Below are 16,021 nucleotides of genomic sequence, written 5' to 3'. Positions count from 1 at the left end.
CCTGAGAGACCACACAGCCAGGCACCCTGTCCAGGGGTGCACCCGCTGTCAGGAGTGAGGAGAAACTGGGAGCATACAGCAGTGCTCCACATCAGTTCTAGATTAGCAGTCTAGACCAAAGGCAACAGAAAAGCCTTTTAAGGGTGCCTTCTCCAATAACTGGTTAAAGAAGGAAAGAAAAAGGACAAGAAATTTCCACTTACACGAACATGCCCCAAGTACAGAGCAGAGATAAAGAGTTCCAGGGGCTAGAGGCAGAGTAGGGAAACACCTTAAAACAATGAGGACATTATGGCCTTCCAAACCCAGCTGGTTATAAAGACCCCGTGGACCATCCACTGACCCAGAAGGCAGAGACCATCACAACGTCCAGTAAAGAACGGCAGATTAACACAGCAACTTCAGGGACTCAGAGCCAGATTATAGCAGTCCGCATCATGGACCATGAAGACAGAGGAGTGGGATTATCCTTGATGACACATGCAGGTTTCTTTGACTGCATAATGCCAGGGGAGAAAGAACTGCAGTTTTGGAAATTCTGATCAGCCTGTTGAGGTCAGCTGTGGTCCCAATGACTGCAGAAGACCCTCTGGTTTTGTTCTGCCATCTCTGTAGGAAGTAGTAACGAAGTCCCGTGGAAGCTATGAGGTTCACCTCTGAGATCTCCCTTTAAGGGATAACCTGTCAGGGGAGGGCAGTTAGCCGTCAGCCTCCAGGTGCAGAACCTTTGGAATGTTCAAACCGAGTCCTGTCTACCCAGTTTACTCCCAGATGACTGCTCAACTCAGGGACCCTGGCACCATACCACTTCTGTCCAACACAAAACTTAATGGGCAATCTTCCTGGCCCTCAGGACTGCCCAGGACTTTCTCCAGAGCTACAAAATCATGGTTCTCCCTACCTAATTCTCCTTCCTCTTCCTTTCACAGATGTCAGACCTGCATTATGGTCTGAAGCCCATCCTTATTACTCCTGATTCTCTCCCCACAGGTACTACTTCTAATAAATCCCCTGCACTTCTAATTCCATTTTGGTATCTCCTTCCCGAAGACCCAAAGTGACATAGCTGTCAGCCCATGAAGTGTGACCAGGCACAGCTTACTGGCTCATTCTTTCAAATTGTGAAGTTTTTTTTTTTTTTTTTTTAAATAAAATATACCCATTGGAGGGCATGGAATATAAATGATTCATTGAATTGCCCCCAAAGAATGCAGACTCCTGCAAAGATGGGCTGACATCACCTTGCAGTTGATTTTACCATTTACCTTTCTTCACAAGATGGTTGGAGAATAATCTTCCTGGGAGCTGGTTACAAGGAAAGCTACTATTTATTTTAAAAATATTTATCATTTATTGAGTACTTATGTGACAGGAACCATGGTAAGAGCTTTCCATACATTGTTTCATTCAATACTTACACAATTCTAATAGTATCTCTGTTTTTCAGATAAGGAAATGGAGCTAATTAGATGTTGAGCTCAGACTGAATTGAAGACTTTTGGTAAAGCTAATACTCTTTAACCTTCAACACACACACACACATGTGCACACACACATACAATGCGATGTACATTTAAATTTTTTGAGTTTCCATGGAAGAAAAAGTAAATGAACTAGGAGAGAGAAAAAGAAAGAAAAAATGCAGTAGAGGAAAGAAAGTGAAGCTACTGAATAGAACTGGCCTAAAGATCTATCATGGGAAATAGATGGGGAAACAGTGGAAACAGTGTCAGACTTTATTTTGGGGGGCTCCAAAATCACTGCAGATGGTGACTGCAGCCATGAAATTAAAAGACACTTACTCCTTGGAAGAAAAGTTATGACCAACCTAGATAGCATATTCAAAAGCAGAGACATTACTTTGCCAACAAAGGTCCGTCTAGTCAAGGCTATGGTTTTTCCAGTGGTCATGTATGGATGTGAGAGTTGGACTGTGAAGAAGGCTGAGAGCTGAAGAATCGATGCTTTTGAACTGTGGTGTTGGAGAAGACTCTTGAGAGTCCCTTGGACTGCAAGGAGATCCAAGCAGTCCATTCTGAAGGAGATCAGCCCTGGGATTTCTTTGGAAGGAATGATGCTGAAGCTGAAACTCCAGTACTTTGGCCACCTCATGGGAAGAGTTGACTCATTGGAAAAGACTCTGATGCTGGGAGGGATTGGGGGCAGGAGGAGAAGGGGACGACCGAGGATGAGATGGCTGGATGGCATCACTGACTTGATGGATGTGAGTCTGAGTGAACTCCGGGAGTTGGTGATGGACAGGGAGGCCTGGCGTTCAGCGATTCACGAGGTTGCAAAGAGTCGGACACGACTGAGCGACTGAACTGAACTGAAAGATCTATCAAGACAAAGAACAGAAAGGCAAGGAGATTTTACAGGACACACTTTAAGTATCTTGGTCTATCACTAGCTATGTGCTCTTGGAGACATACAACACCTCTGGGCCTCAGTTTTTAGAAATCTATTAATGAGGAACTGACGAGACAGTCTTGAGATTTAATTTCAGCTTTGACATTCCATATTTTATTCTGAGATGGTCCTTTTTATATTATCAATCTGTATAAAGAGAAATCAGACTAAAATGTTTCTTTTCATTAACTCCCACAGGTGAAATGATCCATTGGGCCTACAATGTGAACAGCAGATTTTGTAATTCACCAAGAAAAGCAATTTGCCAGTATTCCAAGAGGGTGTGAGGATGACCCAGGTGTCTCACATATAAACCCTACAAATGTTTGTCCAAAAACGTTTATCCATTGTTTCTTTTAGGCTCCTGCTTGGCATGAGGTCCTTGTGGATAATCACTATGCATATTTTTGGTGGGGGAGTATTAGTGGGGGTTTATGTGGAAACTGGAATAAACGCAGAGCTTCCAATCTGAAAACAGTAAAATACCATCCCCTAATACACAGGCTTTTTGTGAAGAAGAGGGCATAAAACATATGAAAGTGCTTCAGAGAATGTTAATTTGAAAAGCTTCATCTGCATCTTTTTCTATCTTCATTTTTGCTCTAAATCTGTAAATAAGTACATTTTAATTACTAATCACTGTTTGGTAGGTCTTCAGAAAAAGGCTAAATGGCCACTATCAGTAAAGAGGGTAAGAGGAGAAATATATAACCCAGAGAAGCTATAGACTTACATTATCAGCTTAGTTCTACAAGCCTGATTCTGTTTTGATGGGTTTTCCAGATAAGGTCACAGACAAAGCACAAAAGAAAAGCAGCGTGGTCCTTAGAAATTCTTGCCCCGAGCCCCCACACAAAATAACTACATTAAGGTAATGCATATGTTAACTCAACTTACTGTGGTAATTGTTTTGCAATATATACATATATCCATCATGAAGTTGTACACCCTAAACATTCACAATATCATATGTCAATTATATCTAAAGAAAGCTAGGAGAAAAGAAAAAAAGCATTATGGGCATTCCTGGGAACAATGAGATGGTGGGGGAAAAAAAAAAACCAGAATGCATTACTGTTTGAGAGAGGAATGTAAAAAACTCACTAGTTTACTATGTTAAAAAAAAGATGGCACATTTATTGCTACATAAATGTTATATACATATTGTGTTTTCTGTTACAGTGACAGAAAAAATTTTGAACTTCTTGCTGCTGGTTGAAAAGGTTTATCAATAATACCTTGAATTTGACACAGGATACAAATCTGCAATAAACCAACAATGGAAACTGGAGAACAAGATGAGAGGCAATTCATCTCGAACAATTAGCTCTTACAATACTCCATAGGTACTACACGGTATGCTAGAATCCTACTATGGTCTTAAAATGCTATTGTAAATTTCTGATATTAATGAACAGGTTATGGTAAATAACCCTACATTTTTACTACCTAATATAATAAAATAAAGTAAGAAACTTTTTACTGAAAACTTTTCGATTTCAAAAATCTAGAAAGAGTAATATTTAGAATTCAAGAAATTTTCTTACAAGATTATTGTATAAAAGACTAGCTACAGTGAAAAATAAGCCAAATGTTTTTTTCTTTCTATTTTATGAAGGAAAGCTTCTGGGCATACTGCAGAGTCTAATATAGCGAAAAAGACAACAAGCTCCGAAGAAAAAGGCCAGGCAGTGGCATATGTTCACTCACACATCATAAGCAACTTCTGTTTAGCTGATTAACACTGAAATGAAGAACAAGGCCACAGATAAGAGTCTGATGTAATTGGAGAATACAGGCAAATTAAAGTAACCAAAATGTCCGCTACGTTTACAAAAGAGTGATTCATTAGGAACCATCCTGATCGGAGGATCTGAAGTTCTGTCTTAATTGTTTTTGTTCTTTCAAATTAACAGAAATCTTTAAGTTACATAGTGATTTGGGTCCTTTCTTCTGTGTGCTGATTGCCACTGTTGATATTGGCTATGAGGAATTATTAAGCCAAGACAACCTTGTTCAGCATGTTTTTCTCTCCCAGGGTTGTTGTGGTGGAAGACAGGTTTCATGGAAGTTTAAAGTGATTATTATGTCTTAAAAAACAACTCTTAAGGATTAAAGACAGAGGGGTGCCTTAATGCACAGTATTAAGATGGACTGACTAGGACTGGTTTGATGCTAATCTGGCTCATCTTCTTGGGACGGGGCAGACGATTTGCAGTTGATTACATCACCCATCCAATTCCTCCCCACTGACCAGCCGTCCAAATGACAGAGAAGTAAAGGTGAGAAGGAGGACACACGCGTGACCATTGCTCTTATATTCCATTAGGTAATTAGCCTCAGAGTGGTGTGTTCATTTATCACACTACCTGCCTTATTGACTACTGGGTTGTTATGTTCAACATAATCACAGCCTGAAAAATCTTCTTTGTATTTTAAATCCATTTTGTGCTTACTTACAGCTAACACTTTACAAGTACTATATGTAGTACTTACTGCTTGGAAAACAAAGCAATTTCTAAAAAGTAAATTCTTCACTTGTAATTTATACTTCTTGCTATTACAAGCTTTACTATGAAAACCTAGAAGCTTGAAAAGTCTTGGTTATTATTGGAAATAAAGCAAATATTTATTTTGGGGAAAATCTAGGGGACAAAATTTCCCCTTTTAAAATCTTAGCTAGGCTATGGTCACAGATGGTCTCTGCTTATCTTTGTAAGGTAAATATGCAAAGCACATAGAGCTACGTGGAGGACTCTGGACTGTGACCATAATCTATTCAGATTCAGAGACCAAATACAACAGCCACAACAAAAAAATAAAAACGAATGAAAAAATGAACACGAAAGAAATGCTATACCAAGTAATATTCTCCTATTTCATGGAAAACACTATTCATATGGCAAAAGGACAGGAGAGGGCAACAAAAGACTTTTCCCTTCCTTTTTAAGACACTAATAGGTATGCCGGGAATGCTAAGGGCCAATGGTTGTCACTGCTTTGTTCTCTGCACGTGAACAGCTTTAACTAATGCTGGCATCAGCTGAGTGGAGATCAGCTTTCCACATTAACTTTTTCCCTTTATATGTAGACCTTACAGTTCCATAACAATAAATAAAATTTGTAGTTACAATGCATTTGTCAATTCAGTTTAGGCACAAGGCAACTTCCACGGTGAGTGGAGAGATCGAGACAGTCTCTGATTGTGCAGAAGCGACACACTGCTTGCAACAAAATGATCTGCTGCAAACATCTCATGGGTTGACGTTCTATCTGATGAGCTTCCTATCTTCACTTCTGATGGAAGTGTTGACCAGTTGCTTTGATCGTAGGATTACATTTGCATTTCTTGCTTCAAGTGTTTTTTTTCTTCTCCCTCCTATCAGGTTTGTGTCTTCAGATAATCTGAGTTGTCCAAGTCCTTATGAGGAGAGGTCACCTTCTATCTAGCCTATTGATAACTCTGGAACTGTGGCAGGGAGAGCCAAGGGAGAGAAGAGAACCAATTAGGACATCACTGATAAAAACAAACACCTTCCCAGAAACAACTTGGTATTCCTCATTTATGCCCAGGTTGACAAAAAATTCATAGTTACATAACTTACACATGTTCTTTCTTTAAAGGTATGACCAAAATGGCTTTTCTTGATGCATGTGGTAAGATGTCTAAAGGAGCTCATGTAAGTATGTGGCAATCATGTGAACCTCAGGTTTGGCGACATGCAGGTGGGCAATGCCTGAGCTCTGAGGGTCTGCGCGTCCAGCTCTCAGTGGGGAGACACCGTTAAGACATATTTATTGCTACATCTAGTTCACTGTACTTTGTTAACTGTTTACATATCTCTCTTTTAAACTGGAAGTTTCTGAGGGCGGGGACCTCAGAAAACAAAAGTTCTGAATAAAAAACCTTTCACTTTGAACTCATTTTTACATTGGTTTCAGCTCCTGGTCCATAGTAGGTCCTCAAATAAATGTTTGTTCAACAAATTTATTAAGAGAATTTTACTCTATTAGTACAAATTTTATGTTTATATTCTTAATATAATATATATCGTAGTAGCTCTGAAATTTCCCATTTCAGCCATTTTGGATGGAAACAGTTTTAGGAAGAATCATACCTTTCACTTTCTTATTAAACAAGGACCACAGAATGGTTTTAAATTAGAGTGATGCTCTTAGGGATGGATAACCGCAACAGACAAAGCTACTTCGCCTTATATTACGTGGTGGCAAATTCTTGCACTGTTCAGTCAGTCATTCTGTGGTCATCCATTTTTATCAATCATTTTGATTCCAGCAGTTGATTATCTCTTACTGGTTTCAATCTGCTATCCAGTTCCATAAAGAATTGAAGGTTATCGGGTGAAACCAGATGACTGACTTCACGAAATTAGCTAACTTTAAATGTATTTTAATTTCATCAACACTAGGCCTTTGAAATTTTATGGAACAAAGTGCATTTACTACATTTCTTATAACCTTGAACAACTCCCACCCCCCCCCCGCCATACTTTTTAAAAAAAGGATTCTTTTTGATAGATGACAATGCTCAAGGCTTACTTACACCGCAAAGTTGGGGAGTTTCCTCATAAGAGAGATAAAAATAGAACCAAGAAAGCAGTAGGAGATACAGAAGCAATGAAAGAACAGGAAGTAAACAGTAGGAGAGAGATGTGAGGTAGGGAAAGCTGACTGAGACAGAGCTAGAGAGAGACTGGGAAGAGAAGAGGAAATGCGTGCAACAAAGAAGACAAAGCCTCTGGGGCAGGCAATGCCACACTGAATGTGAAGTGCTCTTCTCAAAAGCAGCAGGTTACCTGATCACAGGAAGGTGTCTTTACATAAGCTACCAACTTACAAAGTCGCTTTTGCATGGAAGAACACTGGTTTGTTTTTAAAGACCTTAAAACATATTTTTGAATAAAAATATTTTTTCATGATATTCTATAGTCTCTACAGGACATGAAGCAATGGCTTGGGTTTTAGAGGATCTGTAATTCCACTAGCTCTTTTCTTTGACAAGCATAGTCTGTTATATTGCTGATTTTCTTTTTTTTTGGTGGGAAAGGTGATTGAGAGCTTTTTCCTGTGTGCTAATGTTAGAATTATAGTTGACACCTAAATAATTACATCAAGACTTCCCTTTCTTTGTCCCCAAATGAAATCATCCATTTCTGTCTAGTTTGATCCTAAGAAGGATATATAAAGAGATGGTAGGAAATCAATTTCTTCAAGTAAAGTTGGGTTATTAACTAACGTTTGTAGTTTACAAAATATTCTATCAAATGCCAAATGAAATGAAATTCAAAATGAGATATCCACAAAGTTAACAAAATGAAATTGCACTGAATGTATTTTTCCTGCTCCAAATCTCACATCCATTTACTTTTACTTATTGCTTTTACTCTGTGGATTAAACTAGGAAAATAACTACACACTGGTGAAGCCAGGTTATAAAAATGAAGTTCCCATTTCTATACCTAATCCATGCTGCAAGCTGTATTTTGTTACTGATCCAAATATTTAATTATGTTCTATATTAATTTCTGTCACAGCAAACATTAACCTTATAACTTGTAGATAAAATGAATGTATATATTTTAAGAAAAAGATGGTTCACATTATCTACTTGGACAACAACCTGCTACCACTGTTGTCACTTTGTTAAAAAAAAAATCACAAAGAAGCAAACTGTATTTAATTCATGAAGAGGAAGATAAAAAAACCAGTCTTTTAACAAGTAAATTCCCTAGAGAAGGATGCTCTGGTTCTGTCGTACACAACACTTTTACATTCCTGAATAGATTCCTGAAGGTGAACCTGATATTCTTACAGGAGAAGGAATATGAGTATTACAGACTTGCATTAATGATTCAAGTGGAAGAAAGCACTGTTTTATGTATGAAGATCTCATGATAAAGAAGAGGCAGATGACTAACAAAAAAACTGGTTGATGATGCCACCAAGTACTTCTAGGTAGGGGAATGAGGACCACCAGTGGTAGCAAAAGTACTATTTGACAGATAAATCAGAGGACTGTTTTTTTCTTGGATCAGAATAATATTCACGTGAGGGAGTATACATGGTGATCTAGAACATAACAGTCCCGAATTCTTTATAAATCAAAGTATACTTCCCTGCTGGCTCAGATGGTAAGGCATCCGCCTGCAATGCAGGAGACCCCAGTTTGGGAAAGATCCCCTGGAGAAGAGAATGGCAACCTACTCCAGTATTCTTGTCTGGAGAACTCCATGGACAGAGGACCTGGCAGGTTATAGCCCATGGGGTTGCAAAGAGTTAGCCATGACTGAGCCACTCTCACACACACACACACACACACATAGGATCACATTTTAAAGAGAACAGTAATTTGGTACAAAATGGCATGGGTTCTCTAACTACACAGCAGAAAAATAAGCTGCTGGATTCCAAATTACATGAGACCTTTATCATGACCAGTGCCACCAGAGAATATAAAGGTTAGAATTCAAAGGTTCTAACTCAACTTTGAGATGAACTGGAGGACTTCCATGTACTTTTTCATACACATACTTACCTGGCTGCTGTTTACATATGACCCATAGGGTTGGTAGTTTCACTAAGCCCAGGATGGGTTCCTGGCAGCGTGGTTGGTGGCTCTGCCGATACGGCAGAAACTTTTTCTTCTTCCCTTCGCTTAAGGCAGGCTGCTTTGGGGTTAAGGTTCCTCTCTGAAATAAGGGAAAATAATCATCTCATTAGAGTCACAAGTTATGAATCACAGACTCTTGGGTCTTAAACTGAACAAACTGCTGCTATTTTTTCTTTTTGTGGGGATTACCAATCTCTCTGTAATTTCATTTCCATAATGAATAACACTGCAGAGGCAACAATGATATGCTCACAAAACACGTCAGCATTAAATGAGCCTTGAAACTTATACTTCTTACTGACCATATTGTGTATTCTTATTACTTGGTTTTCCAGGATTTGACTTGATCTACATCAGTATCTAAAAGCCATTCTTCTACTGTTTCATCCAAACACCATAGCAAGTGCTGTTATTAGACTACTGAACCTCCTCAATGTCCTGCAAAGGTGTGATACTCTGAACTGCTATGAATGCTGACACTCTCTATGTACTGGAGAGGGACATCTGTGCTTTATCCAGAATTCTGCCAGTTCAGAAAATGATAAACTAAGAGACACCCTCAGCCATTCCTCTATAGGAAAGTGTGCCAATTCCTCCAGGAAGAGAACTAGCCTGAGTATATCCGTTTTTCTTCTTTGATTTATATGTAGGATGAGATAGATGACTGAGATGTTCTTTCTACAGTTGGGGTTGTGACTGAGAGGTTTATATAAAAACCTTTACTGCTTTGTATGTAAATTAGATAGCAGAGAAGACCAAACGGAACTTCTGATGTGGGCATTTTCAAAGGCGCTTAAAGTATGGGATATTACTATATAAAATAAAGAAAATTCACTGAACTAAAGACCCACTGGATGAAAACCTACTTAGGAACAACAGTTCCTTTATAATTTCTCTAAATGAGTTGTAAGTACAAGATATTTAACTCATGATGCCTCCTGGTGTAGTTTTTTGTTTCAGTTTATAATATACAGTATAAAAGTTGCTACAGTTACTCTTATAAACTGATTAAAATATCTTAATGCATATAATATAAAAAGATCACTTAGTCTGTAATGAAAACAATACTTTGCATAATTTGTGATTTTTTTTTTACATATTAGATTTTCTTAAAATGATGGCCCAGCTGAATGCAACATAGAGTTTTTTTTAAAATGCATCTCCTCTTTCAGGGAAAGTGAAAACATATTTGAATGTGCATATATCAAGATACATTTATAGTTCACTTCTGAGTTTAAAAAAGTAGGTAAAAGACTTTACTATATGGTAAACTTGACTCTATTGACTATTACTCATACACGATAACACTTCATCATCTAGGCCCCTGAATTTAGGAAAAGACACAAAGCCTATACAACTCTGGGGAAGCAATGAAAGAAGGAAGGTACTTAATCAATCAGGATAACTTATAGTAGAAATTGGCATGTCCATCATTATGTAAAAATACCAGGACCTGCTTCCTTAACAAGTGATTGTACTCCTCTGACTGATGAGAAGCTTGTCTTTCATGAGGTGTCACATCCCCTGTATTGTGTAGGCAAGAGTCTCATATGATGACCAGAGACTGAAAAGAGGGCACAATTAACACGTGAAATCCAAACAGGCTTTGAACACTCCCTAACCGAACCATTCTCACATTTCTCTTTATCACTCTTAGCTAATAGCACTCTTAGCTAACAGCACTCTTACTATGGCTCTGTGTCACACTTGATCTAGGAGGTATGACTGAGATAGCTGGGAAGGAAAGGACAAGAGCCAAAACCTCAAGTTAGACAAGATACTGTAGACCCCTACAATGAGTCAGACAACACTCAGGACTGGAAGAACCAAGAGAGCATGCTACAGTAAGCTCTACTAGCAGCTCAGACAGTAAAGCACCCACCTGTAGTGCAGGAGACCTGGGTTCGATCCTTGGGTCAGGAAGATCCCCTGGAGAAGGAAATGGCAACCCACTCCAGTATCCCTGCCTGGAAAATTCCATGGGCAGAGGAGAGTGGTGGGCTACAGTCCATGGGGTCCCAAAGGGTCAGACATGACTGACTGACTACACACACAAGCTCTCCTAAATGTGAAGTAAAGCGAGCTCTGATTCAAAAAAGCAAAAGCTAGTGCTGCTGCTTCATACTTCTGGTCTGCGTGAGCAGCCCATGGCAAACATGTTACGTAGTCAAGAAGGCCTGATGTAAAGCTAAGAAGACTCTTTGTGACCCCATGGACTGTGCTCTGCCAGACTCCTCTGTCCATGGAATTTTCAGAAGAAGTCAGACATTCCCTGTGGGGCATGAGAAGCGACTGTCATTCCCATTCTATCAGGTGTCTATCTCTTGCCCTCTGGTAGATGGCAGAGAATTTGCCTCTTTTATAATACCATCTTCTTAACGTGTTTATAGCACAATTTTTGGCTAATTCAATAGTTACTTCCTATAATACCATGATTAGGTAAATATGTGTCATGATATCTATGTGGACACACATATAAGTCAATAATTTTATACTGATTGTTTCTTTGTTCATATGGCTGTTTTTCCTGTAGCTTATAGTTGCTTTGCTTTTCATTTGTTAATAATGCTAATTTTCCCCCTTAAAATGATCAAATAGATCTAACAAATGCCTCTCAACATTTCTTCCTAAAATCTCAAACACATCATCAATTATTTATTAATTCTATCTTATTTCCAGGGAAACCTTTCTTCTAACAGTATTCTATTTTCAGTATGGACTGGTTCTTTTCTAGGCCCAGCAGTTCTTGCTGCAGGATTTTCTTCTGCTACTCCCATGTGGTAGACCCTTTCTTTCCCAGGTGCTATGCCCTTGGCTTTGCTGATTATGTCCTTACTTGGTTTAAGCATATGTTCCAGATGCTCTCTCAGAAGTGCTCAAAGGAGGCAAAATTTTAAAGCCTTTGTGTATCTGAAATGTATTTATCTTTACATTTTAATAAATGGTTTGGGTAGGTACAGGATACTAGGTTGAATATGATTTCTCCTCAGAATTTTGGAGGTATTGCTCCACTATCTCCTGGAATCCAGCACTACTTCGGAACTCTGATGACATTTGACTTGTTCCTTTTTCTGTGAGCTATTTAAATGCTGTCTCTAAAAGCTTTAGGATACTCTTTTGTAACTCTGATGCTCTGAAATTTCATAATGATACACTTTAGCTTGAGGTAATTTTTTAAATCATTATTCTTAATAGAAGATTCGATTTTATGAATCTTGAGACATGTATTCTTCAGTACTTATAAATTTCCTGTATTATTACCATGATAATCCCCTTCATTCCTTTCTGCTCATATACTATAAATCCTATTGGTTAGATGCTAGACTCCTAGATTAATCCTCTCTAATTTTACTAGTTCTTCTCTTCTATTTTTCATCTCTTTCTAGGAGATTTTTTCAGCTTTATCAGCTAACTTCTCTACTATATTTTTTCTGCTATCGTATTACCCGAATATTTCTTTTTCATGGCTTCTCTTTTATGCATACCTTTTCTCTTAGAAGATATTTAGTTTTCAAAAAAGTTTCCTAATGCTTTTTGCATGTTTTTGTTTTCTTCTGAGTTTCTCTTTTGTTTGGTTTGATCTCAATTTCTCTTTTTCATGCTGGTTTTTCTTAAAATCTTTGGTTGTCCTTTAACATAAAGTAAGACATTAACTGGTGGGCTTTACTCTACGGTAATCTAAAAGTGAGGCATTATTACTCAGGAATTCCTAAACCTATAAGTCTTTTCTCTAGACCATTTTATTTTCTCTGGAAAAGAATTATCCCATTTCCTTGAGGACAGCATTAATATACTCTGCTGCTGGCATTAGGGAAGCAAGGCAGAATATAGGGCTAGGGGTCCCACTGTTCAGCTTCATGCTTCACCCATTCCCTGTTCTTCATGTTCCAGATTTGCTGTCTTTCAGATTTCATTTTTTACAGTAAATAACCCCTCTGACTTCTATGGTAGAAGAGAAGAGAGGGAAAAGTAATATGTAGTACAGAGGAGACTTAGGGATCCAGCCTTACACAGTGAGCTCCAATGAATCTTTTCTGTTTTGGGGTCTGATGCCTGACTTCTGCTTTTTCCTAATAATTAGTACCTCCAAAATCCAGAGATTTTCAGGGGATGGGCTATCTGCTTCTTGATGGTATTCCTCTCTGCTCCACTTAATTTCTTCTAAGTCAGTCAGTTACCACTATTCTATCTACTATCTTACACATATTTTTTACTCTCTCACCTGCTATTATCTCCCCTTTATCCTTGTGGGTTAATGCCATTTTTATTCATTTCAGTGGTATATTATCAATGGATATTTTTGACCACTTTCAATGGCACCCCACTCCAGTACTCTTGCCTGGAAAATCCCATGGATGGAGGAGACTGGTAGGCTGCAGTCCATGGGATCGCGAAGAGTCGGACACGACTGAGTGACTTCATTTTCACTTTTCACTTTCATGCACTGGAGAAGGAAATGGCAACCCACTCCAGTGTTCTTGCCTGGAGAATCCCAGGGACAGGGGAGCCTGGTGGGCTGCTGCCTATGGGGTCGCACAGAGTTGGACATGACTGAAGCGACTTAGCAGCAGCAGCAGCATTACTATGTTTGACCATCTCATTGCAACTAAATTAAATCTACTGAGGGTAGGAAATTTGTTTGGGAAAAGGAAAAGCCTCAGGTGATTCTGAGACCAGCAAGATTTGAGAATCACTGTCCCAGTTTATTTATCTTCAGATTCACTAAGAGACTGGGGAACTAAAATCCTAATAGTTCTATTGTCCCTAAATTATCACCAGAAGAGAAATGAGTTTATCAAGCTGAGCTATGAAAGAGTTTGAGGAGGAAGTGTTTGACCACTAGTTTAATCTTTAGTAAAACAGAGAGGAAAAACTTGAAGGTAATATGTGAAATCTGCTGAGGATTAGTAAAAAAGTAATGATAAAATTATAGTCATGATAATGAAGAGGTTTAAACTGCCAGTGACAGACCAGATGGGATTCTGATATATGGGGCACCAATGCCCAAAAAGTGTTCTGGGAAAATCTGAGGCTTGGAAAGGAAGCCACTTCCTGTTTTTCTTAAGGATGCACTTAGACCCAGGTCTGGTTGCCCTCCTGGTGTAACGACTTGTCTAAGGATGACAGGATGTGAATAGCTAGATGTGGTCTTGGAACACCACCCCATTCCAAAGCAGGTATTCAGAGAGCCTAGAGGATGTCCAAAGTAGGTCATGTACATCTTTACAGAAATTGCTGGGTCCAGGGGCCACTGAGTGGGGCCCCTGCAGTGATGAAGAGACTTTCAAAAGTGAACACATTACCAAAAGAAGTCAAAACTGCTGCAGATAAAGTGCAGGGAAAGAAAGCAATTACACCAAAGTCTGAAGTGCTTCTATAGACAAGGAACAGGCATTATGGGCTATATGAAGGCTTCAAAACTGAGATAGCCAGCAGTGTTTTCCAAGGAATCTTACATGGATCTCATGGTTTTTACACAAACCTGTAAAGTAAGGGCTTTGGGTTTTGAGGTCCAGAGTTTAAGGGTAGGAGGAAGACAGGCTTTTATTAATATTCATGCAGTCCCTAATGGAGTTACAGTTCAGTGTACTTAAGTTTTATTCATTCTAATCAGTCAATGGCTCCTTATATAGTTTTCCAGAATGGTGTGGAAAAAGTCAGTACCCATAACAATGACCAGGAAGTCAGCAGGCAGCTGGATAAGTCGAGATATTAGATACTCTTTCAGACTAAGGTTTTCTACTGTAGGGGCTTGCATGGAATTAAGACAAGGTCAGACCTTACAAGTAATTGCATAAGATCAGGTTTCACTAACATCTACACTCTACAGATACTTCAAAAGTCTTAAGACGACAGGAGCAAGCATCTGATTTTAGTGGTAGGTGTGTTAGTTATTGATCTTTCTTATTTATTAAAAACACTGGAGGAAAAAAATAGATGAATTAATTACTAGTGTATGTTTTTCTAAAAATGTGTTCAAATTCTCTGACTCTAGTTTCCTTAGAAAGAGTATTCCTTCTATGATCAGTGTTGAGAGTTCCTGTTGTAGTTAACAAGCATCTGGCCATTCCTATTCTTTTTTCTTTTCCAACTTTCTTTAAATAAAGTATCATATAAATAGCCAATAAATAAGGAAGAAAAGTTGCTCTCAATGAGAGAGGTTAGCAATGGGGTCTGGAACCAAATGCCACAATCTATAAATTTTTTGCAAAGAAGCCTAGGGTGAGGCATTCGTAGCTTCAAATAAGAAGATATATACGTATATGCAAAAAAGCAAGCTTGATGATAGAACTGCTCAAGGGCAGGAAGCTCGTATTAATTGATAACCCATGGTCTAGAACATAGCTGCCTGGGAGAGAGGAGATGCGCAATAAACACTTTGTTTAAAAAAAAAGTTTCAAAGTTTCTTTAAGAGTCCATTAAGGGAGTTCCCTGATGGGTTAGTGGTTAGGGTTCTGGACTTTTCACTGTCATGGCCTGGGCTCAATTTCTGGTTAGGGAACTAAGAACTTACAAGGGATGCCATGTGCCACGGCCCCTACCCTCCCCCCTCCAAAAGATTCCATCAAAATAACAGTTGGGAGAGTTGTCTGAGTCAACAGTGGATAAGTCTATGTAAAGCACACTTTTGTCCTTAGGGACACACAGGCATGCCAGTACACATTCATCCAAGAAGCTCATGGCATTCCTGATGAGGGATCAATGAAGCAACTCTTGACACCTTACTGACATGCATACTAAGGACATTCACAGGAGGCAAAGTGAAGAGAGGCCATGACCAAACATCCTATTAACCAGCAGGGCCTCACAGATGCCCCAGGGGAAAGCAGGCAAGAAACTGACTACAGAAAAGTAGGGAAGACAGGAAGGAGCAGGGAGAAGGACAAGTGTAGGCAGGTAAATTCAAGAGCATGGGATTCCAGAGTCAATAAGAACAAAGAGGCACAAGACGCTAATGCTGAGCGGCAGGCTGGCTGTTCA

The 16,021-nt window shown here is 39.0% G+C and overlaps 1 protein-coding gene across 2 annotated transcripts in view; it reads right to left on the bottom strand.

The window, feature by feature from the left end:
• Positions 1 to 1,382: 1,382 nt before the first annotated feature.
• The window catches only part of TCF12 (transcription factor 12), a 388,964-nt gene continuing 374,325 nt past the window's right edge, over positions 1,383 to 16,021 (bottom strand). For both annotated transcript variants that reach the window (XM_068964717.1, XM_068964719.1), the window contains 2 exons: positions 8,966 to 9,119; positions 1,383 to 5,878 (listed from right to left, as the gene is read on the bottom strand). In XM_068964717.1, coding sequence (XP_068820818.1) covers positions 8,977 to 9,119 — 143 coding nt within the window. In that variant the 3' untranslated portion in view covers positions 1,383 to 5,878; positions 8,966 to 8,976. The remainder of the gene's footprint in view (positions 5,879 to 8,965; positions 9,120 to 16,021) is intronic.

The sequence above is a fragment of the Capricornis sumatraensis genome, chromosome 2, assembly GCF_032405125.1.
Source record: "Capricornis sumatraensis isolate serow.1 chromosome 2, serow.2, whole genome shotgun sequence".
NCBI classification, from domain to species: Eukaryota; Metazoa; Chordata; class Mammalia; order Artiodactyla; family Bovidae; genus Capricornis; species Capricornis sumatraensis.
Note: the sequence above shows the minus strand (reverse complement) of the source record. Positions and strands in the feature narration are given on the sequence as shown.